General features: G+C 38.2%; 1 protein-coding gene across 2 annotated transcripts in view; it reads left to right on the top strand.

Moving 5' to 3' along the window:
* The window catches only part of ARSJ (arylsulfatase family member J), a 55,962-nt gene extending 34,927 nt beyond the window's left edge, over positions 1-21,035 (top strand). For both annotated transcript variants that reach the window (XM_074950781.1, XM_074950782.1), the window contains exon 2: positions 18,559-21,035. In XM_074950781.1, coding sequence (XP_074806882.1) covers positions 18,559-19,954 — 1,396 coding nt within the window. In that variant the 3' untranslated portion in view covers positions 19,955-21,035. The remainder of the gene's footprint in view (positions 1-18,558) is intronic.
* The last annotated feature ends 6,345 nt before the right edge of the window (positions 21,036-27,380 follow it).

Below are 27,380 nucleotides of genomic sequence, written 5' to 3'. Positions count from 1 at the left end.
CTTTTTAAATTGTAGCTGTTTTATCTTAAACTACAGAACAGGTTGTGGTTGGGCCAGGACAGGGAGGATGGCATAGAGGGAACAATGTTTACACCCCTGTATAGGAACCATAGTGTGGATGAGGAGCAAGGGCATACCTGCCACTTGCCTCCCCATTCTTCTGCTTCCCGCTCCTTACATAGGCAAGGTACAGAGGAGAATGCATACTGAATTCCTGTTGCAGAGTGTGTTACCCTGGGGACCCAGAAGTTATACTCACAGGGCCCCTGCACATGCACACATCTTAATTTGACTTTATAGTAAGGGCTGATAAAAAAAAGACTCTGAAGGGACAGATTTTTAAAGGTATTTAGTGCCTGAAGATACAGATGGAAACCTAGTGTGATTTTTAAAAGTACCTCACTCCCATTTAAATCAATATGAGTTAAGCACCTGAGCACTTTTGAAAATCCCACTAGGTGCCTGTTTGTATCTTTAGACAGCTAAGTACCTTTAAAGATCTGCTCCTAGGCTCTTACTGTGTTCGGAATGCAGAGGTGCATCATCAGTTCAGCGAAAGCACTTCAGCATATGCTTAAATCCATCCCTCTTCAAGACTGCACTTCAGCACGTGCTTATCTTCAACAGGTTTAAGCACATGCTAAAGTGCTGTCCAGACTAGAAATGCTTTCGAATCAGAGCCTTAGGTTCTTATAATTAAACCTGCATTTTACTAGAACACTGAATGTGGGTCCTTTTTTATGTATTTATTTATTTAAAGCTCCCAGCTTCTGTTATTACCTGAGGATCTCTGCGTTCATTTAAAAAAATAGTTTCTAGCCCTCATAGCTGCAGAAGAAAGCTTGAAAACATGATTCTTACACGTTCCACCACCAGATGGCAAAGAAAAGTAATCCCCATTATTTTTAAAAATCTGATGATTTTTAAAGCAATCTCATGATATTTTAGGGAGTGACGTATGATAGTTTAACATTGGAGGTTAGCAATATTGTGTTTGGAACTTGGTAGTACATACAGGTTTTTTTAGTGAACACATGTCCAAGTATTATGATAAATTTTCTGTACCATATACACAACCAATAAATAGTGAACATTTTATGAGGAGACATACCCCAACAGAGTGGATTTGATTTAAATGACTAGTCAGGAAGACTCGATGTAATCATGGATTTCTACATAAAAGTGCATTCTTGTTGGTTGTTATAACCTTAATGCATATTCTTCACAACTCAGAGATAGATTAGGTTTCATTTTTAGAAGGTACACACTATACATTTTAAAGTGATTTATTTTGAAAACTTTTCAGATTAGTTTTACAGCTATATCAGAAAATGAATGATTGTTTGATTATTTCATTTACTAAAGGTAATTGAAGCAGATATTTATGAAGTCACTGGGAGGTGAACTATCTCCAGTTCAACAGGTTAATCATTAATAGTTGGAGGATTTTCTTGCCATGCTGTATTAGGAGGAGAACATCACCAGACAGACATTTAAATTGTTTTATTTAACTAAAAAAGCAACGTTATATATTCTGGATTTTTTTCTTCAACAGCAAACATATAATATTTTAACAAAACAAGCACATGAATTTTTGAATTTAGTTAAACATTCAAGTTTTTTAAAATCAGGTTTGTTTTTGTAAAATTGTTTTTAACTAAATAGTTAAATGAAATATTTAAAAAAAATTATACAATACAAAAATTATATATAAAACAACTATGTCAGGCAGGTCAACATGAGAAACTTAAAATATTGGCTTCTGCAGCTAACTCAGTCATCTTCACTTGTTCGTAATCTGGAAAAGAAAAACAAGCTTTCCTTCTTTTTCAGGTCCCAAACAATTTCTCAATTTGGAATGAATTAGTCTAAAGGAAGAAAATATTCTTTCTACACCGGCAGAAGAAGCTACTGCTGTTAAAAGTGAGATTGTTGAAGTGATAGTCTCTGAATCCAAGTGCTTCAGGGACTTCCATCAGTTCACTGGTGTGACTTTCTTTAAAACATCATCAACAAACATATATTTCTTGAATGGTTCATCCTTAGCTCTGAAGTTTATTATAGTTGGCATTATGGAGGGATGATTGCTGGATGTCCATGTCAGAGCCATCTCCTCCTCTTCAGCAGTTAAGGTTTGACCCTGGTACTGAGTATTGAGAATATTTGCAAGAAAATGAGCTGGAGATCGTGCTTGTCCCATTTGTTTTTTTAATGCTTGTAATTTAACTCTGTCATTACATATTTCTCTTTTTAAGATCTCACTCAGTTCCTTCCAGATTCAACAGCGTCAGCAACAAAACAGCTATTTCCCTGCATTTTGTCCAAGGCTACAGAAATAGGCTTCAGGGTACTCACCATGTCTTCAACATTTCTCTGAAGCCCAAAGTTGAGAACTTTGGCTGTGACAGTGCTGTCTATTTTTTCACAATTTTGATCACAAACTGTCATCAGATTAGGCCAGTTCTTGATATCGTGCTCAAAACAGTCCACTCCTGAGTTTCAGCGCACGTCTTGTGGGAGAGTTAGCTTGGTTCCTCCACTTTTTTTTCAGAGCAGCTGCTGCAAAATGGTTGTTAGGGAAGTATTTTGCAATTTCAACAACATTAGCCTTTTCTTTCTGGAACACTGAAGGCTTTGGCTAGGAGGTGCATCAAATGAGCACTGCAACCGTATGTTACTAGCTTGGGACTCTCTTCTAAATAATTTCTTCTCATCTTGGATACATTTGCAGCATTGTCTGTGACCAAGCTGCATACTAGACATTTGCATTTTTTTTCAGTTTGTTGTAGCTTTTACTTCTACTTCTTGTAAGTATTCTGCTGTGTGTGCATTTCCTGATGTATCAATTGTTTCTATAAGGAAGACATTCCATTCTTCTGTTGTCAAACAAGCACATACAACAGGATCATTGTGGACATTGCTCCACCCATCAAGGCTCAGGTTAACAATTTCACCCTCTAGACTTTTTGCACACTGCTCAATTTCTCTTTCATACACTTTATCCAGCAATTTGCCTGCGACATCTGCTCTGTTGGGTGGACTGTATCCTGGTCTTAATGACTGAACCATCTTAATGAAGTGTGGGTTCTCAATCATGCGGAAAGGAGAGTTTGTTGCATAAACAAACGGGGCAATTTTTTCATCAATTATCTCTTTTTGTAATCTGCTGGTTCTTTTCACAAACTTATGTATGGTTGTTTCTGGATGATGCAGATTCTTTTTTCTTTTTACTACAGGTGAGATATACTGTGGCTATGTGACACACATGATGTGACTGAAACACTATCATTGACAGATAACTCTGAAACTATAGAAAACGATGGTGATCTTGAAGGTGGATAGTCTTCAGAATCCTGTATGTTGAGGATGCATTCCCCTAAACAAAATAAGTCAATGCAGTTATTTAATTATTATTACCATACTGCTCATTTAGTATTACTCCTTGCATTCACTGACACTCAGTACTACGTGTCAAGGTTCCTTCCCCACTCTGAACTCTAGGGTACAGATGTGGGGACCTGCATGAAAAACCCCCTAAGCTTATTCTTACCAGCTTAGGTTAAAACTTCCCCAAGGTACAAACTATTTTACCTTTTGCCCTTGGACTTTATTGCTGCTACCACCAAGCGTCTAACAAATATATAACAGGAAAAGAGCCCGCTTGGAAACGTCTTTCCCCCCAAAATCCTCCCAAACCCTACACCCCCTTTCCTGGGGAAGGCTTGATAAAAATCCTCACGAATTTGCATAGGTGAACACAGACCCAACTCCTTGGATCTTAAGAACAATGAAAAAGCAATCAGGATCTTAAAAGAAGAATTTTAATTGAAGAAAAAGTAAAAGAATCACCTCTGTAAAATCAGGACGGTAAATACCTTACAGGGTAATCCGATTCAAAACATAGAGAATCCCTCTAGGCAAAACCTTAAGTTACAAAAAGACACAAAAACAGGAATATACATTCCATTCAGCACAACTTATTTTATCAGCCATTTAAACAAAACAGAATCTAACGCATATCTAGCTAGATTACTTACTAAGTTCTAAGACTCCATTCCTTTTCTGTTCCTGGCAAAAGCATCACACAGACCGAGAGAACCTTTGTTTCCACCCCCACCCCCACCCCACCCCACCCCCAGCTTTGAAAGTATCTTGTCTCCTCATTGGTCATTTTGGTCAGGTGCCAGTGAGGTTATCCTAGCTTCTTAACCCTTTACAGGTGAAAGGGTTTTTCCTCTGGCCAGGAGGGATTTAAAGGTGTTTACCCTTCCCTTTATATTTATGACAACTACTTTAAAGGTGAAATTGTAAAAGGAAGATCTGCCTATTTCAGCTATTTATTTTTTATCACAACTGCATCTAAAATGATAGTGCCACAGAGTAACAATTATATTTTTTGATCAAACATGAAAATTCAAGAATAGTCCAGAAGGAAGACAGGCAGTCTTTAAGAAAGAAGTATGAAATAAAAAAGTTTACCAACCTGAAGATCCTGTATGTTCCGAAATATTCCTTTCATCATCTTCAATGCAGCTTCCTCCTGAGAAGGAACACTTCTCATGATGTTGTTTCATTGAGGCAACCAGGCCTTGTTCCAGTTCTTTGTTGCACTGTTTGCATTTTGCACACATGCCTCTTACCCACAGGTAGAGGAACTTCATTAAAATATTCCCAAACTGGGTCTCTTTTACGGCCTGCTGCCATTATAGGTTTTCCCTTCTAGGGAGAGAATGGTATGGTAGATCTCAAATCAATGAAGGCTACACTCAGAAAGACTTCTGGAATATGCTGCTCAAACAGTTTCACTTTTGTTTCTACTGCCTGTCCCTCCCTTCTCACATTTATCTCCAGACTTCTCCTCGTCCAGATCTATTCTGCCCCCAACAATCTTCTATTCACTGAACTTTTTGAAACTTTGCACTTTTAGAGAGAGGTAAGGGATTGACTCTGTGTACACAAATTTGCAGAGGGACAATAGGGTTGAGGTTTGTTATTTCTCACCTCTATATATTTATTTATTTATTTATTTAAAATCATTTTTGCTGTTAACAAACGTTATCTTTGGAGACACAAATCCACAGTTTGAGAACTGCCAAACTAAGTATTCCTGATGGTATCTTCTAGACTGAGCACTGAGTCCCATTGGGTAGATAGAAAGATTAATCTAAATAATCTATATAGAAGCCCCTGGAGCCCCATAAGATTGGGTCCCTAATCCATGAACTACTGGAACTCATTTACAAAACTTTTCTTAAACATTATATGACTATATTGTGTCATACTATAGAATTAGAATTTATAATCCCTATTCCATGATATCTTTGAGCTATAATGTATCTTTATCTTTTAGATAGGTTTTTTCCTCAAAAAGCATTTGATCAAAAACTGATTTAAATTAAAAAAAATCTATTTTTTTTTTATTTTTAAAAATCATTGATTTTTATCCACCCTGTACCCCAATAAGATTGACATGGATGTAATAGCATTGTTTGGTTTTGGTACAAACCAAAATGGAGCATGAACAAGTATCCTTCTGAGTCTCTGAGATGTGGAAAGAGAAAATCAGAAATATGAGACTTGGTCCAAAGACCAGTGAATGGGAGTCTTTCCTTTGACTTTGATGGGTTTTGAATCAGGCCCATATATTAGGGTTACAATATTTCAGGTTCCCAAAAAGAGGACACCGCTGGAGGGGAGCTGGAGGACATATTTTGGGGGTGTGGGAGGCGTGTGTGTGTGTGTACTCTGAGAAGGTAGTAGGAGTGTGGGAGGAGGTGTACTGTGAGGGGGTATTTGGGAGGTACTGGAGGGGTGTATGTGTTTACTAGGAGGAGCACCTGAGGGGTGTTTGGATGGAGTACCTGTGACCTCACTCTCGAGGTGGGGGTAGTCAGCACCTTCCTGCGGGCCTCTCCCCTTCCCCAGGGCAGGGAGCCAGGGCCTGGGTGGGCGGGATCCAGCATTTGTGTCTGCAGGGAAGGGACCGATTAGCTGCAGGGAAGGGACTAATTGGGGCACAGAAACAGCTCTTTCTGACCTGCAATGTCTGCTCTGCAAAAATCCCTCCTATTTGCCTCTTATTTGAGAAATCTGCCCGGACAGGGGGCAGAGGATCAAAAAAGAAGTCACGTCTGGGAAAATCTGGGTGTATGGTAACCCTACCATAAATCCCATCTACTTCTTGAACATTACTGTTGCACTGATGTTTTCTTTCCTGAGTAATGCATTCCCTTACTTTGATGTGCAGCAGTCTATATTTTCAAAAGGGCATCTGACTTGTCATCAGCTATCAGAGCACGTAAAGTGTTTATATCACTCAACTACACAAATGCTTTTAGGTAGAGAAAAATATCCACAGAACACAGCCATATAATACAATTAAGTGAAACAAAAAAACAGCATATAGCATTAATTCGTAATGGATTTATTTGTATTCAGTGCATTGAAAATTTACCACCAAGACCTAGGTAACTGATTCCAGTCTCATTTATGCCTGTGTAACTCCACTACCTACTGTACAGTTATTTTTGATGTATTTTGGTATGGGATCAAAATCAGCCTTTTAATTCCCTAAGTACAGTTTAATAAAAATATTAAAAATAGTTATTGTATAGCTTATGTATATGTTTAATATTAGACATAATCTTCAGACAGTCACTTGATTGAAAGTCTTTTTTTACAAAATGTATAATTATAAAATGATTTACATTTAAGTCTGTCAAATTAGTATAGGCCTAGGCAAAAATACTGTAGAACCAAATCTTGTTGTTCTTACTCAGATTTAGATTGTACCCTCCACCTGAATTCTAGCACATCTCTCCAGAGTAGGGGAGACAACTCTGAAACACCAGGATCCTGTGGAAGTCTCTCCAGGGGCGTTCCATGTGGACATGGCTTTGTGTTGTCATCCCACTACTCTTGAGAACAAAGTAATGGGATTTTTAATTACTATACTGTGAACGGAGCTCAGCTTTCCTACTATCAAAAGTTTAAAAAAAAAATTTACTAAGTATTAGCGTCCTGAGGGTTCTTTCATTGGTTCCCTCTACTAATTCAGTCTCTGGGTCAGGTAATGCCACTGCCTGAAGCAAGGCATACAAAGGGGGAAAGGATCATCAGATCCTGAATTAGAAAATGTGGTTCTAAAATGTGTCTTTAGGTACAGGTGTCTTTTTTTGTTTCGTACTCAGACCTAATCTGAGCTAAAGACTCATTGGCATCAGTGACTAAGGGTTGAATAGGAACCTGTTTCCCTTCATGCCTTTGACAGTCTTTAGACTGGAAACTGATCAGGACAGGGACTGTCTCTTACTAGCAGAATGTGTCTATGTACCAAAGCCACATTACCTCTCTCAATCCCAGCATGTGGATTTTTTAAAAAATAAAGAATATTGGTCCCACAGCATTCATGGGTCGGGGGAGAGGACAGTTTGCCTCCATGTTTTCATTACTCTGAATAAATTTTTAAAAAATCTTACAATAAATAAAACATTGTGCTTTGAATGATGACATTCTGTGAATTTGATTTTCCTTTTCGTGCCATTTAACACTCCATGCAACATTTGATGTGTTAATTGAGAATTGTCAAATGACTAACAGTAGTGAAGTAGAGTATACACTGCTACCCACTCATTTCTTTGTTTGAGATACAAAGGCACACCCACCTGCATAGACATCAGATCAGATGATGGTAATAAGGGTGTTTAAATTCCATGTTGAACCTGTTCCATGAATAAATAAAGAACTTTAGTTTCCCCTGCTTTCAATCAGGCACTTTTCACCAGGGTGAAGACTTCAATTAAAGAAAAAAATTAACACTTTGCTCTTTGTTTTGGCTTTTATTGAAGCCTGTGCCCAGCAACATTAGTCATTTTCTTAAGCAAAAATGTGTAAGAAAATAATTGCAAATGAAATAGCTGATGGGTTAAATGACAGGCCAAAATGGTCAAAGATGTATCCACCCAAAGGAGTGGACATCCTCAGAGAGGGAGTTCCATAGATCAGTTCTGAATGGCTTAAATGCGAGGAACAGCAAGGATCAGCTGGTCTATTTCAGTCGCCTAAGAGGAGCGAGCAAACCGTTCTAAGAAAGAAGATATACAGTTTGTTTCAGAAACAATCCAGGTTATCTCTGATGGTCATGGTGCACGGTACAGCCACCAACAGTCCTTGAATCAGATGCATGCAGAAGAGGATCTGTAGTTAGCAATATGTGACAGGATTTGTTACTGTTTAATTTTATTATTTTTCATTTAGTACATAAAAGCAGGAAAATCATATTTTGCAAATTCCATGCAATGTTTAACAAATCAGTATCACACCACCAATTCATATGATGTTGCATTCATTTGGAGGAGCAAAAAGCATTTTAAAATATTAACATTTGTGTTAACATTAATAACCTTCAGCTCTTGGCTCTGTGAAAAAGGAAAGTAGTATCGTCCCCATGTAACAAATGAGAAATATTAAGTGCTAATAGACTAGGACTGACATTTTTCAGAGGGGCCTAAGAGCATTAGGTGCTCAGCTCCAGTGGTCATGCTTCAGGTTGTGGAGGAAGTCTCTGGCAGAAACAGGAATAAAACCTGGATATCCAGTCTCCAAGTCCTGTATTTCAACTCAAGATTATCCTTCCTGCCTCTCATATATTGACACCTCTGTTGACAATATACAACAGCACACCAAAGTATGTGTGTTGTTTAAAAGTCAAAATTCCTTTTGGTTTCATCCGGTTAAAACTATTGTTCAAACTATTAGGGCTGTAGCTTTTCTTGGAAACAGAATTCAGTTCTGTCAGAAGCTCTGGGATTGCATGAACCAATTTCTGGCATGCATCCATCCCAGAGCACCTATTGTAACAGCACAATAAAAAGGCATCTTTCTTTATTATACTTCCAAGAATGCAGTGATTGATTAAAATTAAAAAGAAGGGGGGTGATTGGTGGACATTGCAATCTATGTGGTAAATGGTTTTTATTTTGTGCTTAATGCTCTCACATTTTCTTTCCAGCTTTGAATTAAAGATTTATTACATTGTTGTTTTATTATTTTCAGGCCAGTAGTATTAATCAGCCCATTTTCTGTGTTTAAATGCTGTGCAATATTTTTGGGGAAAAAGGGGAAGTTGTCATTTTAACAGGTCTGTATTAAAATGTATATATTTTACATTCTGTCACAAGAATGCTATTGTATAATACACTTAATGATTAGGTAGAAAAGTGGGAATAATAAAGATTAGATGGCATAGAAATAACAAGTGTCCATGGGTATTCCTACACAAAGCAATTCTGAACTAGGAAAGGGCTACCATTATATTAACTTATGGCCTGATTCTGCCACCATTACTCTGACTGAGTAGTATTTTATTCCTAAAGTAGCCCCATTGGAATCAGGGTCTATTCAAGGGGTAAGCTATGACTTTATGTAACTAAGGATGGCAAAATCTGTCCCTCATTTTCTGTAATTCCTACCTTTGCAAGGCAGTCCTAGGCACCTGTATATCCAGGTAATAGGTATCTATAAATATCAAAAAGAGGCTGCATCATCCTCACTTGATTAACATATTCCCATGTCATTCTCGTAAGTGTCACATTTATGTAGTTGTTGCATGGATGATGAAAAATGGTGACTGGTAGGCTTTGCAGAATTTGGACATAGATATAAGTATATATTTTATATACCTTTCCACTAATCACTTCCAAATAGCCCCAACTTTAAGATATTACAATGCTGTGATAAACTGATTCCACTTATGTTTTACACTAGCAGGACACAGTATTGGTTGCCCTATATTACATCTGTTGCTTTTTGGATTCTTGACCTTCTCCCCCCCAACCCCAAACCAATCTTTGCTGTCAAGTTAAGGTCCTCCTACAGCATTTAGATTCATACAGACTCTTAAGGGGTGGGTATATAAATAATACACATGGATGAAATTAATTCAGAAGTGATTTTGCATGATTGAAATGTGTATTTTCATCGAACAATTATTTTCACATATTTTAAAGAATGTCTGAAACATCAATAAATATCGGTTATTTTATATATCTGTAATGTTTCTTTATGAAAGGCAACATATAGATACTTTTCATGTTTCGTATGAGCCATTTGTTGAATACGTTACTCTTGACTACAGAAAACCTTAATAGTTATTTACCTGAGCTTTTATGAACATTTCAACCATGAGATACTTTGGCTGAACGAATTTCACACATGTACATAGTAATTTACTTTTATTTTGGGTGTGTAAATAATGCAGATGTCATAACTGATTACAGTATTTCATTACTCCTTGAATTATTCAGGCTGAAGACATTGACTAATGACACTCGACATGTTGACATTTCTCTGTCTGCAGGAATGGTTGGCTCAGGGTATTATTAGTGACTTGAGATAGCAGAGCATAGGTTAAGGGTCAAATCCAATCCAGCTTGGTAGTGACAAAAGTCATTATGAACTATTTGATGGCTCTTTGGTGGTTTATGAAGAGCAAGTTGCCAGTCTATAGTTCCTGAAGACATGAATCTGCATCAGTAAAGCTATCAATATTATCTGGTCCCTTTGCTTGAGGACTTGGCAGAGAAGGAAAGATTGAATGGAAATGAATGTTGACAGTATTCTTGCTTGGAATGGAATCTGAGGCCTGGCATAAAACGCACAAGCAAGGGGGAACATCAGCTATGTTGGTGGTAAGCTACATTTACACCACCTCAGTTGAGGACTGATCCAGAGCCCTGCAATGGCCCTTGTGTAACTTAGAGAACCTTCTCTGCAGTGCCTCATCCCTGTGCTAGTATTCCTCTCCTGTCCCAATCCCTAGCACACCCATACACTGGTCCTCAGAAGACAGCCTGTGACTGTCTCTTTCTCAGGTTTTTGTGCTGTGGAATTCTCCCCCATCTGTATCTGGTGTGTCACTGTGGCCTTTTTCTTGGTATACAGGGCTGGCAGTGGGGTCACAATCTCATGCACTGTGAATAAGCTGGCACTGCCATTGTCCTTGCTTATGTCCTATAGATAAACAGAAGAGCTCAGGTTTCAGAATAGCAGCCGTGTTAGCCTGTATCCACAAAAAGATCAGGAGTACTTGTGGCACCTTAGAGACTAACAAATTTATTTGAACATGCTCGGAGGTTGCATAGCTCAGACTCCAGAATTTGAACCTATATTGAATTGAAAATAAATATATTATTTCTCTGCAAAGTCTGTACTTACAGATACATGTGTGCACACACAAGTAAACTGAAGTTCTTCTGAATTAATTTGGACATAATGACAGCATTCCTTTTATGAGACTGTCTCGTCATGCCATTACAGCCCAGTACATGTTTTTTTTCTTCATAACATGACATGGCTCTGGTTGAAGAGTGAGTCTGCTTTCACTCAGAGCTTAGAGTTGGTGGAAAGGACTGCATCTGTGGCAAGCAAGCAAATTATTTTGTCAAACTTTTTTCTTTTCATGTCGTGTGTGTAGGTTTTAGTAAATTTATGCAATCCATTTTTTTTCTTTAAAAAATATTTGTGATAAAGTTGGGGATCTTTTGTTCTGTTCCCAATAAACTCAACACAAAGGAAACAATAATCGCATATATGTACACACATGCTGTTTCACACTCCCAGGTTCACCTTTGTTCTTTTTATTCCACCCATTTTAAATAAACAAATTCTCTCAGTGAAGGAAAAGGTTGGTAGGAGCAATAGTGGGAGTTTAATAATGGTTTGTTTAAAATGGGAAGTGATATATGACTACGGTATTTGTTGGAATGATGGTAAGTGAATCTGGCAAAAAAAAATTCACTAACTGACAAAGGGGAATGTAATTTACCTGTCCCTGCACAAGCAATTCCCCTTACACCCAGAGACACACACCCCCAGAAAATGCAAGTGAAGGTTTCTGCTTCCTGTCTTTTCTGGATCTTCTTTTGTAGATAGCCATTATTCTTTAAAAAACAGGTTCTCCAGGGACTGCATTCACAGTCCTGCCACCCACCAATAAGTTGTTCAAGGACTCTCTTGCCTCTGATGTCACAGTTCCACCAAGAGGAGAAGGGAAGGCAAAACCGTGCTTGGTTTGAAGCACATGCTTGATACTGCACAATTGTGAGCAATAAAGGCAGCATAGGGAAATCCTTTTGCTGGCTTGATTCTCCAGCTTTAGAGCAGCTGCTCATCAGAGAGGTCTGAAGCAAAACTGCCCTAATAGACTGCAAAATCTGGCTTAGTTGCCACTCCAGAGCTGGTGAGTATCCATGGGAGTTACCTGAGATACCACAGATTAGTAACTGTCAGTAAAATTTCTTCTTCCTTTTTTCTTTTTTAATGGCAAGAACTGGAGTAACAGGCTGGGATTTAAAGTCTGTGTGTGTTCTGGATGCTGAGAGGATGTTCACAGTTAAAGTGATACGGTGGTAGATTGAGTACTTTAAATACTGCAAAATTAATCAAATTGCAGCGGTATGATGTAAGGCTGAGATATCCCAAATGGTTTAAGCACCCAATGCCCCATCATCTCAGGCATTGGCACCCTGACAGCAGGATTGTCTGGCTATGTGGACTCTCTCCTCAGAACCTACGCTACCAGCACTTCCAGCTATCTTTGAAACACCACTGACTTCCTGAGGAAACTACAATCCATTGGTGATCTTCCAGAAAACACCGTCCTGGCCACTATGGATGTAGAAGCCCTCTACACTAACATTCCACACAAAGATGGACTGCAAGCCATCAAGAACAGTATCCCCGATTAATGTCACAGCAAACCTGGTGGCTGACCTTTGTGACTTTGTCCTCACCCACAACTATTTCAGATTTGGAGACAATTTATACCTTCAAGTCAGAGGGGCTGCTATGGGTACCTGCATGAACCCACAGTATGGGGTTCATGCAGGTACCCATTTTTATGGCTGACTGAGAACCGCGCTTCCTCAGCTCTCGTCCCCAAGCACCCCTACTCTACTTGCGCTACATTGATGACATCATCATCATCTGGACCCATTGGAAGGAGGCCCTTGAGGAATTCCACCAGGATTTCAACAATTTCCACCCCACCTCAGCCTGGACCGGTCCACACGAGATCCACTTCCTGGACAGTACAGTGCAAATAAGCAATGGTCACATAAACACCACCCTATACCGGAAACCTACTGACTGCTATACTTACCCACATGCCTCCAGCTTTCATCCAGACCACATCACATGATCCGTTGTCTACAGCCAAGCTAAAATACAACCGCGTTTGCTCCAATCCCTCAGACAGAGACAAACACCTACAGGATCTCTATCAAGCATTCTTAAAACTACAGTACCCACAGGTGAAGTGAAGAAACAGATTGACAGAGCCAGAAGGGTACCCAGAAGTCACCTACTTCAGGACAGGCCCAACAAAGAAAGTAACAGAATGCCACTAGCCGTCACCTACAGCCACCATCATAACCACACCAGCCACATCAGCCACCATTCTAACCATATCAGCCACACCATTAGGGGCTCATTCAGCTGCACATCTATCAATGTGAAATATGCCATCATGCGCCAGCAATGCCCCTCTGCCATGTACGTTGGCCAAACCGGACAGTTTATATTCAAAAGAATAAATGGACACAAATCAGACATCAAGAATTGTAACATTAAAAAACCAGTAGAACACTTCAGTCTCCCTGGACACTCAATAACAGACTTAAAAGTGGCAATTCTCCAACAATAAAAACTTCAGAAACAGACTCCAATGAGAAACTGCAGAACTGGAATTAATTTGAAAACTGGACACCATCAAATTAGGCCTGAAAAAAGACTGGGAGTGGATGGGTCACTACAAAAAGTAATTTTCCTTCTGCTGATACTCACAGCTTCTTGTCAACTGTTGGAAATGGGCCACCTTGATTGTATTAGCCTTGTTAGCACTATAAAAGTAATTTTCCCTCCTTTGGTATTCACCCCTTCTAGTCAACTGTTGAGAATAGGTCACTTCCACCTTAATTGAATTGGCTCGTTAGCACTGACGCCCCACTTGGTAAGGCAACTCCTATCTTTTCATGTGCTATAATATATATTCTGCTTACTGTTTTTTTTTCCACTCCATGCATCTGATGAAGTGGGTTTTAGCCCACGAAAGCTTATGCACAAATAAATTTGTTAGTCTCTAAGGTACCACAAGGACTCCTCGTTATTTTTGCTGATACAGACTAACACAGCTACTACTCTGAAACTGCAGTGAGTTTCAATAGGATTTAGCCTCCTTAATTGACTTATGACCCTTTGAAAATCCCAGTCAAAATTTCTAAACTTAGTAAATTATGGACAGACTGTTTTATGAGTGTTGGGATTTTTGTTTTTGTTTTTGTATTGTTTTTTGTAACATAACATCCTAATATTCCTATGGAAGAATTGATTGTCTTCTCCTGTAACACAAAATCTGAAACTTTCCAAATGAGACCAAAAAGTGAGGCTGCCTACGTAATAAAAGTTAATAAAAGTTGACTGTTCTTCCTACACACATACTGTGTTTTAAAAAAAAAAATCTTTGTTACAATTTGATTCACAACCACATAAAAATAGAAGAAATACAGATGAAGCTACAGTATATGTGTGTTGTACTGTCTCCACAGTGGTGTTTTATGTGGGCAAACACCGTGATTGCCAGCAGAGGGCTGTCTTTTTAAAGTATATTTGCTGCTGTGAAACTGTCCTGTGGTTTCAAGTTGTGGTTGTGTTGTGCTTGTTTTCCATGAATGATCACTGCAAAATAATAGAAATCTAAACCAGAAGACCTGAATGCATTGATGAAGATTAATACAGTATCTGTTTAAAACTACAGGAAGAGTATTGTGGGTAGGCAGAACATATTACCCACTATCTTGAACTGGCAGGAAAATAGATTAGATGATCTAATAGGTTTTTTCCATCTTTAATTTCTCTTATCCTAAGGAATTCTGCATGTTCTAGGAAGATCATATTCTTACATATAACATTTCCTTGATTCCCCATAGGATCTCTTATAAGTTAAACAGGTCTGTCCCTGGACAAAATGCCATATGCTCCACTTGTACAGTTATTTTCATACATACTGAATCTTTTGTATTTATGTACCAAATTTGATTGCATACTTTTGGTCCTGAGTCAGCAAAGTACCTGGTTGACATCAATGGAACTACAATTCAGTGCTTTGTTGAATGGAAGCCTGATAGCTGTAACTCATGCACAGTATGTTGGAGTAAAGCATCTGGATCCTGGAGCAATATAAACCATTCCACTAGGCTATTGTGGTATCCACTGTTTTTTAAAAATAAGAAATATTGTAGTGCTCAGCGTTTACAAGGATGTGTCCTAGGATTAGTCGATAGTGTATGGGGTAACTTTAAAACTTTTTGCTGACATTTAGAAAATATAAGACTTGTTGAAATAAAAAAACATTTTATCAGTAAAATTTTACTTAGTTCCTCTGTAAGAGTAGAAATACTGGTCTGTTCTGCAAAATTTAAATGTGTAGAAACCAGACAGTTATGACCTAAAAATTGGATGGTGGGGGGAATGGTACATTGTAAGCACTTATAAAACAGCACAAATCACACTATTACCTTTATGTAAATGCTATTTATAAAGATGAAAGTCAGAAACTGTAAAATTAGATTCTGCATCCCAGTCTGTCAGCATTTATTTGTATGTAATTGGTTACTAATGCTGAAATTATGATCATGAATTCCAGACTTTTTAGCATAATACTCCTGTTTTACATATGGGATTAAATTCAAGCAATTTATTCGTAAGATTTATCCAGTCTTGCAATGGAAAGTCATAAAATGTACAGAATTTATCTCGGAAAGATTGCAAGATAGTCACCATGAGTAAAGCTGCTTATGAATTTGCCTTCCACAGAACCAAACAATTAATACCTGTCACTTATTGCCTTTGTGGTTTTGTTCTTAAGTGGCGCCTGTGGGCAATACAAATAATAAATAATAAAAATTGCAGAGCACTTATGTTAAGAAACCTTTCCCATAGCTATTGGTGCTATTTTCCTTCTATAGTAATCTGTGTCTTAACTGCTTTGCTTTGTAAGAACCTGAAGGCTCTTTGAAAATTGAATATGTTCACTGAAAAGACAATACTGGTACCATATGGGTCAATTAGGAAGGCATGGAGAGAGGGAAAACCCTGTCCATCTTTGCAATGACAAAGAACACCCTGATATTTCTTTGAACTGTTTCTACAACTGGAACATTTTCACATACAGTTGATTGTTTTACAGATATATTTAAAGACACAGACAGAAACAGATAGTAATAATCTGTCCAGTGGATAGCTGAAGACCCTACACACATGATACATTTATCCTAAACAAGAAAATAGAGGATGGAAGAGAATTTATGGTTGAGGTTAAGTCCTGGTACTGTTTGGTTTAAGATCCCTTAGATTAATGCTATTATGGTACTAGGTTATATATTAGGATAATGCATTAAGAACACCTAACCCTAACCCCCACAGCATTAAAGAGTTAATAGAAAAGCAGCATTGAATAAGATATGACATAGGCCTAGTGGCTTCATCCAGTTCCTGGAATTTCATAAATTCTTATCCCCAGGGGAAAGACTTCTTTAGATTTAAAGGATTAACTTACATTTTATTTTTTTGTGTTGTCACGGTTCCTTCCCCACTCTGAACTCTAGGGTACAGATGGGGGGACCTGCATGAAAGACCCCCTAAGCTTATTCTTACAGTCTTAGGTTAAAAACTTCCTCAAGGTACAAACTTTGCCTTGTCCTTGAACCCTATGCTGCCACCACCAAGCGAGTTAAACAAAGAACAGGGAAAGAGCACACTTGGAGATGTCTTCCCCCCAAAATATCCCCCCAAGCCCTACACCCCCTTTCCTGGGGAAGGCTTGATAAAAATCCTCACCAATTTGCATAGGTGAACACAGACCCAACCCCTTGGATCTTAAGAACAATGAAAAAGCAATCAGGATCTTAGAAGAAGAATTTTAATTGAAGAAAAAGTAAAAGAATCACCTCTGTAAAATCAGGATGGTAAATACCTTACAATTAGGTAATCCGATTCAAAACATAGAGAATCCCTCTAGGCAAAACCTTAAGTTACAAAAAGACACAAAAACAGGAATATACATTCCATTCAGCACAACCTATATTACCAGCTATTTAACAAAAGGAAATCTAACGCATTTCTAGCTAGATTACTTACTAACTTAACAGAAGTTCTGAAGAGCATTCCTGATCTGTTCCTGGCAAAAGCATCAAACAGACAGACAGACCCTTTGTTCCCCCCCACCACCCTCCAGCTTTGAAAGTATCTTGTCTCCTCACTGGTCATTTTGGTCAGGTGCCAGTGAGGTTATCCTAGCTTCTTAACCCTTTACAGGTGACAGGGTTTTGCCTCTGGCCAGGAGGGATTTTATAATTCTGTATACAGAAAGGTGGTTACCCTTCCCTTTATGACAAGTGTCAAACTGATATTAACTGATTTGGCTCTAATCATTAGTAGTGCTAGTCACATTTACTTCATTTTCTAGTCATGTGGGTATCATATGTATTTTATAGGAATCCACTATAATCCAGAATTTATTATTGTACCATTTAAATAAAATGCTTCTAATTGTTCACAGTACAGGACAGTATATATGCACTCTGTAGATTTGTTTACCACGGGAAAATATGAGGACTTTTAACACATTTACATAAATATATCTTCTACAATATAATTTTCTCTAAGTCAAATGTGATGGGGACATGGGGAAAGATTTCTGAGGGGGAAAAGAATGGTGCAGCAAATCGGGGTGTTATCAGATAAGTAAATATTTTGGGTAACTAACTGACTATTTAGAGATGACAGACATCAGGAGATGTTTATTTGAATAGTTTGGCAAGGTGACAACTTGGCTGTTGTACAGGGTCAGAGCTTGCATGCTGAACTCTAATGCTGTATATATGACCAAGATAACAATAAGGCAAGTTAGAAATCTGTTGATTAAGTTTTTGTTCTTATTTTTCAATTGCCATATCCACATCAGCTTGTATAGATATCCACTGTTAGAGGCTACAGTATATTGTAAAAGACACCATAATGCTGCACAATGCCTTCTGAGTAGCATTAATGTTGGTGGATTTATAGTTATTTATTATTTATATAGTAATTCCATACAGCTCTGCATAGACTAAGTTAAAAAAACAGATCTGTGCTTTCAAGTGTTTACAGTTTAACTCAGACAAATACTAAGGAAATGATCCAGGTACAAGAAGGTGCAGAACATGGTCAGTTTTTCACAGGTCCTAGTGTATACAGAGTATACTGAAAAGATTGACTGCTAACCTTTAAACATTTCTAAAGTAAAATATATACCATTTCCTTGTTTCGACAAATGTCTTGGCATGATCTCATTATTCTTTGAGATTTACACTTTTAAAACATTTCCAACAAAGACTGTCTTGTGCAGGGACATTTGTAGTTACTATTTATTGCATGTGTGTTCTTGTTTGTGGATGTGTCTACATACATTTCTTTTCTCTCCCCTCTGTCTAATATGTATTTCTCCTTTGTTGTCTTTTTCAGATACCAGATACACACAGGCCTTCAGCATTCTGTCATAAGGCCTACTCAGCCTAACTGTTTACCTCTGGATAATGTGACTCTACCTCAGAAGCTGAAGGAGGTTGGCTACTCAACACACATGGTTGGAAAATGGCACTTGGGATTTTACCGTAAAGAATGCATGCCAACACAAAGAGGATTTGATTCGTTTTTTGGCTCACTCTTGGGCAGTGGGGATTATTACACTCACTACAAATGTGACAGCCCTGGGATATGTGGCTATGACCTGTATGAGAATGACAATGCAGCTTGGGATCATGACAATGGCATATATTCAACACAGATGTACACCCAAAAAGTACAACAAATCTTAGCCTCTCATAATCCCAGGACCCCAATCTTTTTATATATTGCTTACCAAGCTGTTCACTCTCCACTACAGGCACCAGGCAAGTATTTTGAACATTACAGATCAATAAATAATATAAACAGGCGGAGATATGCTGCCATGCTGGCCTGTTTGGATGAAGCCATCAACAATGTGACCCTTGCTTTAAAGAGGTATGGTTACTATGACAACAGCATTCTCATCTACTCTTCAGATAATGGTGGGCAACCAATGGCTGGAGGAAGTAACTGGCCTCTCAGAGGAAGCAAAGGGTCATATTGGGAGGGGGGAATCCGTGCTGTTGGCTTTGTCCATAGCCCCCTTCTGAAAAACAAAGGGTCTGTGTGTAAGGAGCTTGTGCACATCACAGACTGGTTCCCCACTTTGATCACATTGGCAGAAGGGCAGATTGATGAGGACATCCAGTTGGATGGCTATGATATATGGGAGACTATAAGTGAAGGCAGACGTTCCCCAAGGGTGGACATTTTACACAACATTGACCCCATTTACACCAAAGCCAAAAATGGCTCATGGGCAGCAGGCTTTGGGATCTGGAACACAGCAATTCAGTCAGCAATCAGAGTAAACCACTGGAAACTACTGACAGGAAATCCTGGATACAGTGACTGGGTCCCTCCTCAGTCTTTTAGCAATGCTGGCCCCAATCGCTGGCACAACGAACGAGTTTCTTGGATGGCTGGCAAAACAGTGTGGCTTTTTAACATAACTGCAGACCCATATGAGCGAGTGGACCTTTCTGGTAAGTATCCGGATATAGTGAAGCAGTTGTTGCGGAGACTTTCACAGTTCAATAAGACTGCAGTTCCTGTTCGATACCCAGCTAAAGACCCTAGAAGTAACCCTAAACTCAATGGAGGAGTCTGGGGCCCATGGTTTAAGGAGGATGAAAAGAAAAAGAAGCCAGGTAAAATTAAGGGAGAGAATAAACAAAAGAAGAACAAGAAAAAAACAAGTCAGAAAAAGGGACACTCCTTAAATTGCCATTTGCACCTTTCTGGTGGATAGGATCAACTACTGTCATTGCATAAGCCTAAGGCAGTCTGCTCCAACTTTCGGGAGCTCCTGACATTCCACCACAGTAGAAATACCAGCTCTGCACTATGACTGAATGAAAAGTCTCCCCTTGTGGTTGGTTCTCACGTTATACCAGCACAAGTTATCCTGATGCTCTACCTGAAGAATATATAAATGCCAACGTGGCAAACATCGTTCTCTTCAGCACAAATGATGTTTTTCCATCACAGCTACATTCCATATAACAATGGAAATAACTCTCAGTTCCAGTATTTCTCTGTTTGAAGGATACTTGGTAGGGTTATTCCATGCCCAAAATAGAATGTATGTTTCAATAATGGTATGGAAAAGTTACTAGTAGATATTCCAAAACACATAAAGATGATCTATAGAGAGAAATAAAACCCAAAATCTGACTGTCATTTTAGGTTATATTGGGTTGTAGTCACCATGTTGTGATTTTTTTTTTTAATTAAGCACAGCAAAAGTTTAAGCCCCCTAAGAGTCTCTATGCTTTTTTAAGAAGCTGCTTTTAATTAAACTGTGTCTGTCTTACATAAATTGGAGATTTTTTTGTGCTCAGTTTCCAATAAAAACAAAAGCACACACAAGAATCAGTCAGCGCATATCTCATATTATTTACCATAGGGATAGGCAGAGATGAAGTCTTTGAGCACACCACCAAAATGAATGTAATGTTTATACACTTTAAGTTAACTCTGCTACAGTACACAAAAAAACATAATTTATTTTACAACAGAAGTCAATTCTTTCACTTATATTAAAGCTTTCACAGTGGGTGATGCAAGCCACCTTTTTGTTTGATTTGATTTGATTTGCTCTATCATTAAAGATTTTATTTTACATATCCAAATCTGCATAGTACTGTAAAAACACAAATTACTGTAAATACAGCTAAGATGCAAAAAAAGAATGATTCAGGTACATCATTTCATTATATATTTGCCTCCAATTAATTTGAATGTATCAAAGTGATTATTTGACTCAGTGGTCACTTGAAATATTGTTGTTCAGTTTCTGTATGGAAGCTAGACTGGCTTTATGTTTTTTGGGGGGGAGTCTACTCTAAACCTTTTATTTATATATCTATTAAAATATTTTATTTTTATGGCATTCATAAAAGTATTCTGTCTCTCCTTTGCACTGAAGGTCATAATTCAGTTCTTGATTTTTTAAAATGATCTTGCTAAGCTTTGTTTTGTTTTGGTTTTTTTAAATGCAGGCTTGATTTGATGACATTTCATTTCTGTGATATGGTTCCGTCCTTCAAAGAGTTACTGAATTCAGGACAGTATTAAAACTGTCCTTATTTATGAGGATGCTAATGAAGAATTCTCCAGTACCCAGATGGATGGTTACACTGGCTTTTTTAATCTTGTTGTATTACAGTGGATAATGTAATTCAGAGTTCCCATGAAAAAAACAACGAGGAGTGCTTGTGGCACCTTAGAGACTAACAAATTTATTTGGACATAAGCTTTCGTGGGCTGTAACCCACTTCATCAGATGCATGGAGTGAAAAATACAGTAGGTAGGTATAAATATGAACACATGAAAAGATGGAAGTTGCCTTATCAAGTGGGGGGTCAGTGCTAACGAGGCCAATTCAGTTAGGGTGGATGTGGCCCATCGCAAATCTGTGTCTTGTTACGAATTACACCTGATAGGTCACGCACAAGAACTGCTACGAATTATACCTGATAGGTCACTCACAGTTCGAGTCTAGGCTGAGGCATACGAACAAAGTCGACAACTGCAGAGTTTCCAGAGACACTAAGTTTATTACGCTCGAGCGTGGTGCCCCCCTGTTAGTCAGGAGGGTACCCCAAATGCAGGTTATACAGAGATTATATGCCATTTAGCAAAGCATGTTGCCCTCGTGCATCGGAAACCTTAGCCAATAGACAAACCCTTCCCTTATCTACCACCTATCCCTGCTAGGTACATTCTCCGTGCTAAACCATTACTTCAGCTACACAACATGGTCCTAAAGCAATGCACCAGTAGCCTTTTTTATTAGGATGGGAGGCTCACATCAAGGCCAGGAGGCAGGGAGTTAGGAACAGACAAAGAACAGAAACCGGGAGTCGAGAGGCTGGAAACAAGGGGGAGGGTTTTCACAGGAATGCAGTATCTGAGGAACACTCCTCCTGGTGCATGATGTGCTTGCTTTTAGACAATGGTGGGCCCCAAACCAAAATGGAGTCACATATGCTAACTTTTCCTTAACAGTCTTAATATAACATATAGCAAATGAAATTAATGCCAGCTGATTAACATACTAGATAGCCATCACCTAACTTGTGGTAAAAATTTAAATGAGAATAACATTTCAACAATTAGAAACAGAGGGCCTGACATCTGTGTAAAGCCATGGCAGTCACACCAGTTTAAAATCAGTGTAAACTGAAATCAGACGCAGGTCCAGCATACTGATAAAAGTACAATCTATTTTTTGAAATTGTATCTCTGTAGATAATATAACTGCTAATATCGTCTAACAAAAATCATTAGAGTGCAACTTTATAAAATTTCATCAAAATCAAACCATCATCAATACAGCATTGGAAGCAAGTGTAGTTTGTTTTCTGCCTTCAGGGATAGATCTGAAATATTTTTAAGGCAACCCTGAGAAGTTCTCATAACATATGTCCAATATGTAAACTTGAATGACGATGTGGACATTTAAAAAATAAAGAGAGTAAAATATTGGCCAATGAAGTGAGCTGTAGCTCACGAAAGCTTATGCTCAAATAAATTTGTTAGTCTCTAAGGTGCCACAAGTACTCCTTTTCTTTTTATATTTACTGAGAGAATCTGGATTTGGGTAATCAAAATTATAAGGTAAATCAGGAAAGAAGATGATTTTGAAACACTGTAATGCCAGGGAGATTTCTTAACACACACAAATCACTCTTTGGTTTCATATGGAATACCCCTGCATTGTGACCTGAGCCCAGCATTAGAGAAAACAGGTTTCTCAGTGTTCCTGTAGAAAGGACCGCAAATATGTAATCTATAGGGACAATTTGTATATTTGGCAGGACTGAGATGAGCTTATCTCTGAATGGCTAAAGCACATAAGTTATTCTCTCAATTGCTTAGAACACAGCTCTTCAATAATAGTGCAGCGGCTAATTCATTTTATCACACCAACTTCTAGCAGACAGAAAGGACAGCTCCATCAATTTCCTTGGCTAATATAAATAAAGTCCATGGTAGTAAAATGCCATCATCATACAATCAATGACTTCCCCTTTGAAAATAAGTTTTGTGGTTGCCTTGACATTTACTGGTCAGAAGAAACCAGAGACCATTATTATATGACAATGTTTTATTCCATTATTATTTCTTTTTGTTCAGTTACAGAGCAAAGAAAGAACTCCTTGAATGTAATCAGCATAAAGTATAATGGTGGATCAGAAGTCTCTATATTCCTATATATATTCTTCATATGCCACAGGAGAAAACATTTATAAAATCAGAGGATGCATACTTTCTAAAGATTGCATTAGATTTTAGTTCTGCTGTCCTATTAAAGTCAAGAGGTGAGGTACAGTTAAACTAGTGGGCAAAGCTCAGCAGGATTGGAAGTTAGGTTTTAAAAAGCCTTGAAAATTTTGGAAGCATATCTGAATGTTTTATCGAACATTTCAAAACCTTTACAATCCTATCACTTCTAGATTTTACCGTCTTTACTCACAGTCTAGCTTGGTTCTTCTCATTTTCCCAACCATAGAGCTTATCTTCCAACCTGCAATAGACCCTTTCAGCCACAGCTCCCTCTGAATGTTCTTCAACCACACGTGTCTTCAATAGGACATTCTCTTTACTGAGCTGTTGTGTGATCGTGAGTGAATGAGCATTGAATACACTAAGTCGTATGTGCCTCAGAATGTATTGCTGATACCTTCGGAAGTCATTAGAGTTGAACACAGCAGCCAGCTCAGCAGAGGTAACCACAGTTGCTTAGACAACAATCCCATATTCCAAAGCAAAATTGGAAGGCTGGTTGGATATTGTACAAGAATAAGGAGAAAGGGCATTACTTTTTTGAAGCAGAAAAATGTGTGCAAAGAAAGGCCTGCATTAACATTTTCAGGAAAGAAAGTCTTGCACCCTCTGAACAGTTTCATTACCCATTTTTGAAGTGTTTAAAGGAACAATAGGGGTTTTTTTTAATATAGGCTGCTGTGCACCATATCCTCTCATGGGCACATGGAGAAAATAGGGCTGGCATCATTTATGTGGGCTGGTCCTGATGTCCTCACATGGCATCAGCACTGTCTGCAGGAGCCTTGGAAACACCATACCAAACACAGGTGCTTCTTTTCTTCCTCTTCCCATATACTGTTGGTGACTGTTTTTGTGAGAGATGAAAGCTGCTCTCCTTCCTTAGCCCCAACTCCGCAGTTCAGTACTTCCTCACTACAACACTGTGCAGAAGGAAAAGCAGAACCGGTGGGTAGGAGAAAAGAGAGGAATCTAAGGGAGGGAAAATAACTGGAGGGAAAACACCCCCTGCCTCCTGACACATCACCTTTAGACACTGTACATCACCCTCATTTTCACTGGAAAAGCTGGCAGATATGAAGAAGCTTAATCCTGTCCTTTTCTGTATTTTGTTTCTCAACCTTCATCAATGCTTACCTAAAACCCCATTGCTTTTAAAATTGCAAAATGGTTTTATTATTCACTATTGAGAGTTAGCTTTTTTGGATTTAGCATGACTAAATTTAGCATGGAACTGGAGACATAAGTTTCCTTGCTGCAGATAAAACAAAAGTAAGTGGAAGTGCATGTTATGAATGGTAAATGATTCTAAAATGACAGTCTCTGTATGTGACTCATTCTGTGGGATGAGGGGAAAAGACCATCGTGTACTGAAGCTCAGGATCTGAAGATTATTCGTCATCACTAATGGATGCATTAACAGCCAAAGCAATTCAACAGATCCCTTTGGGACATGAGCCTTTTTCAAAAGGGGACTATACCAGTAAAGCAAGCAACTCTTCGCTTTCATATTGAGATAGTGGATTTGAGATCAAGTTGGTAAAGAACACTCATGTTTGCATCTGTACAGAACTCAACTTCGTGAGGAATTTGAGGCATTGTCTAGACAACACCAAGCATTGAAACTTAATTATTTTGTGGTTTTGCTGCATGTTTCTAACTTCCCCCTTCTTTTTCTCTCCCTCACACACTCCTTATACAAACACCCTCAGGAACCCCATGTATATTTGGATAGTTGCCCTTTAAAGCCAAAATTTTAAAAAGTCTGGCTGTTGTTCAATTTTAAAAAGAGCTAGAAACAACCACGTTACATTTTTGCAATAAAATTTTCATGCATGGAGATCTTGTTATGAGCCAGGGGACCACACTTTGATTTAACATTATTGTCCTTTATACTGAATTCTTGAAAACACTCCCTGCACCTGCTTTGTAATTTTCATAGTTTGTTACATTCACAGAACAGTACAGGATCCAAAAAATAAAGGGGTAACAATTGTTTTATAGCAATTGATAATTTGTCTAAAAACTTTTTAACAAATGTTTTGATTTGTTTTCCCATTTTTTTTTGTTAATTTTAATGTTTATAGCTTTTGTAAATGGTGATAACTTCAAAGTTTTAATGTAAAGAATTTAAAAAAAAAAAGCAAAAGTAGCAAAAATGATATGTTTTAAATTGTTGAAGGTTAAGGTGCTAAAGCAAACTTTTATTGAAAGAACATCTTGGGTAATTCCCCATGTGAGCAAAATGCCAGCTTAATTCAGGGCTGCTACTGAAGTGACTCTGAATTGAATTTCAAGGCACCTGAACCAAGAGCTGTTGCAGTACCAAACATTTTGTGATTATTATTTTTGGGGGGGTATCTTTTAATAAAAGGTTAAAAAGTGTGTTTGCCATGGTATTACACAGGCTGAGGTCTCTGTATACCAAACCCAAATCTTGTTTAAAACTGTTTAATATTGGAAAGTTAGGATCTTCTTAACACTTTTTTGATTTTTTGTATCCATTTAAACCATCTGAAATAATACAACAGGCTATATGATTCCCTTTTTTAAAATTAAGATTTGCTTCTGCAAGGAAAAAGTAGCTAATACTTAACTGCACCCTGACGAAATTCAGTCTTTAAATATATGAATATTTTTCTAGCAAGTATGTAAAGCGCCATTTTAAAAGAATATAAATAGAAGCACAGTTCAGTGCATTCACTGAGAATTGCCAGAGTCCTCTGTAGAGTAATTTATTCTATTATCTAATTGCAAAAAAAAAAAAAAAGTCATCCTCTGTGTGTTTGATTTGAAGACCACTTGAGGACTTTAAACCTATCCTTATAAACTGTTTGATAAAGGGCCAAAAGCAGAGCTTTTATTTACTGAAGGCCCTCTCTAACATTAAGTGAGCTATTAGGTATATACTGGGGGACCGCTTTACAAATGTTAAATTTTATGGATAGACAGAAATGAGCCACCTTTGAGCTGATACTTCATTCAAAGGAGGGTTTTGCACTTAATTTTCAGGAGAGGGAGGTACCAGAGATGAAAGAATGATCCAGGTGGCCACAAAGCCAACATCTATCTGTTCTTACTAATGTGTGTCTACTTATGGAGAGTTGGTGAAACCTTGTTGAAGTTGTATGTGACAGTTGCCCTTCATTCAGGATAAAGGTAAGAAGCAGTTAAACTCCTTTTTGGAGTAAAATTAGCTGAGATAATATGAGACAACTTTGCTATGTGGGTGGAGGGTTTTCACTGGGTATTGTTTGATGGAGATGTGTGAGAGAGAGAGAAGAAGAAGAAGCAGCAGCAGCACTGCCAAAAAAACCAAACCCCAAAACAAGCAGACAGCAAGAGCACTGTGAAAAAGTGAAGAGAGGGAGCTTTGGGGGCAGAGTGTGGGCTGGAAAGAGGCTTGGAACTGTGAGCAAAGAAACTGCCTCCTGTTCTTTGATTCCTGCTGTGTTCAGAGAAATGGAACTTTCCACATTCTTTGTAAATAAACAGGATTGCATCAAAGAAATACCCGACTCCATCATCCATTTCTCCTAACGGAAACATCCCGCAAGACCCCAGATAGCATCTAATTGGGCTAACAATATGAACCAGTTATCTCTGTGCTCTCACAACCTATTGAAGTCATTCAAACTTTGATTGCCTATTCTCTCATATTCATTGCCTTCCTGCCTTTGTTTCATTAGAGGATTTTGTCACATTTTACCACATTTCCTTCTAAACTATTAGAGTGAACATAGACTCTGAGAGAGAGCCTAGTGGCACTTTATTGATTACCTCCACCCATCTCAGACTGCTTATGCCCTCATGCAAACTCTATTAACCAAGCCAGTATTTTATGTACACAAGTAACTAACCTCCTGCACTTTACATGTAAATA

The sequence above is a fragment of the Natator depressus genome, chromosome 4 (genome assembly GCF_965152275.1).
Source record: "Natator depressus isolate rNatDep1 chromosome 4, rNatDep2.hap1, whole genome shotgun sequence".
Lineage (NCBI taxonomy): Eukaryota > Metazoa > Chordata > Testudines > Cheloniidae > Natator > Natator depressus.
Note: the sequence above shows the minus strand (reverse complement) of the source record. Positions and strands in the feature narration are given on the sequence as shown.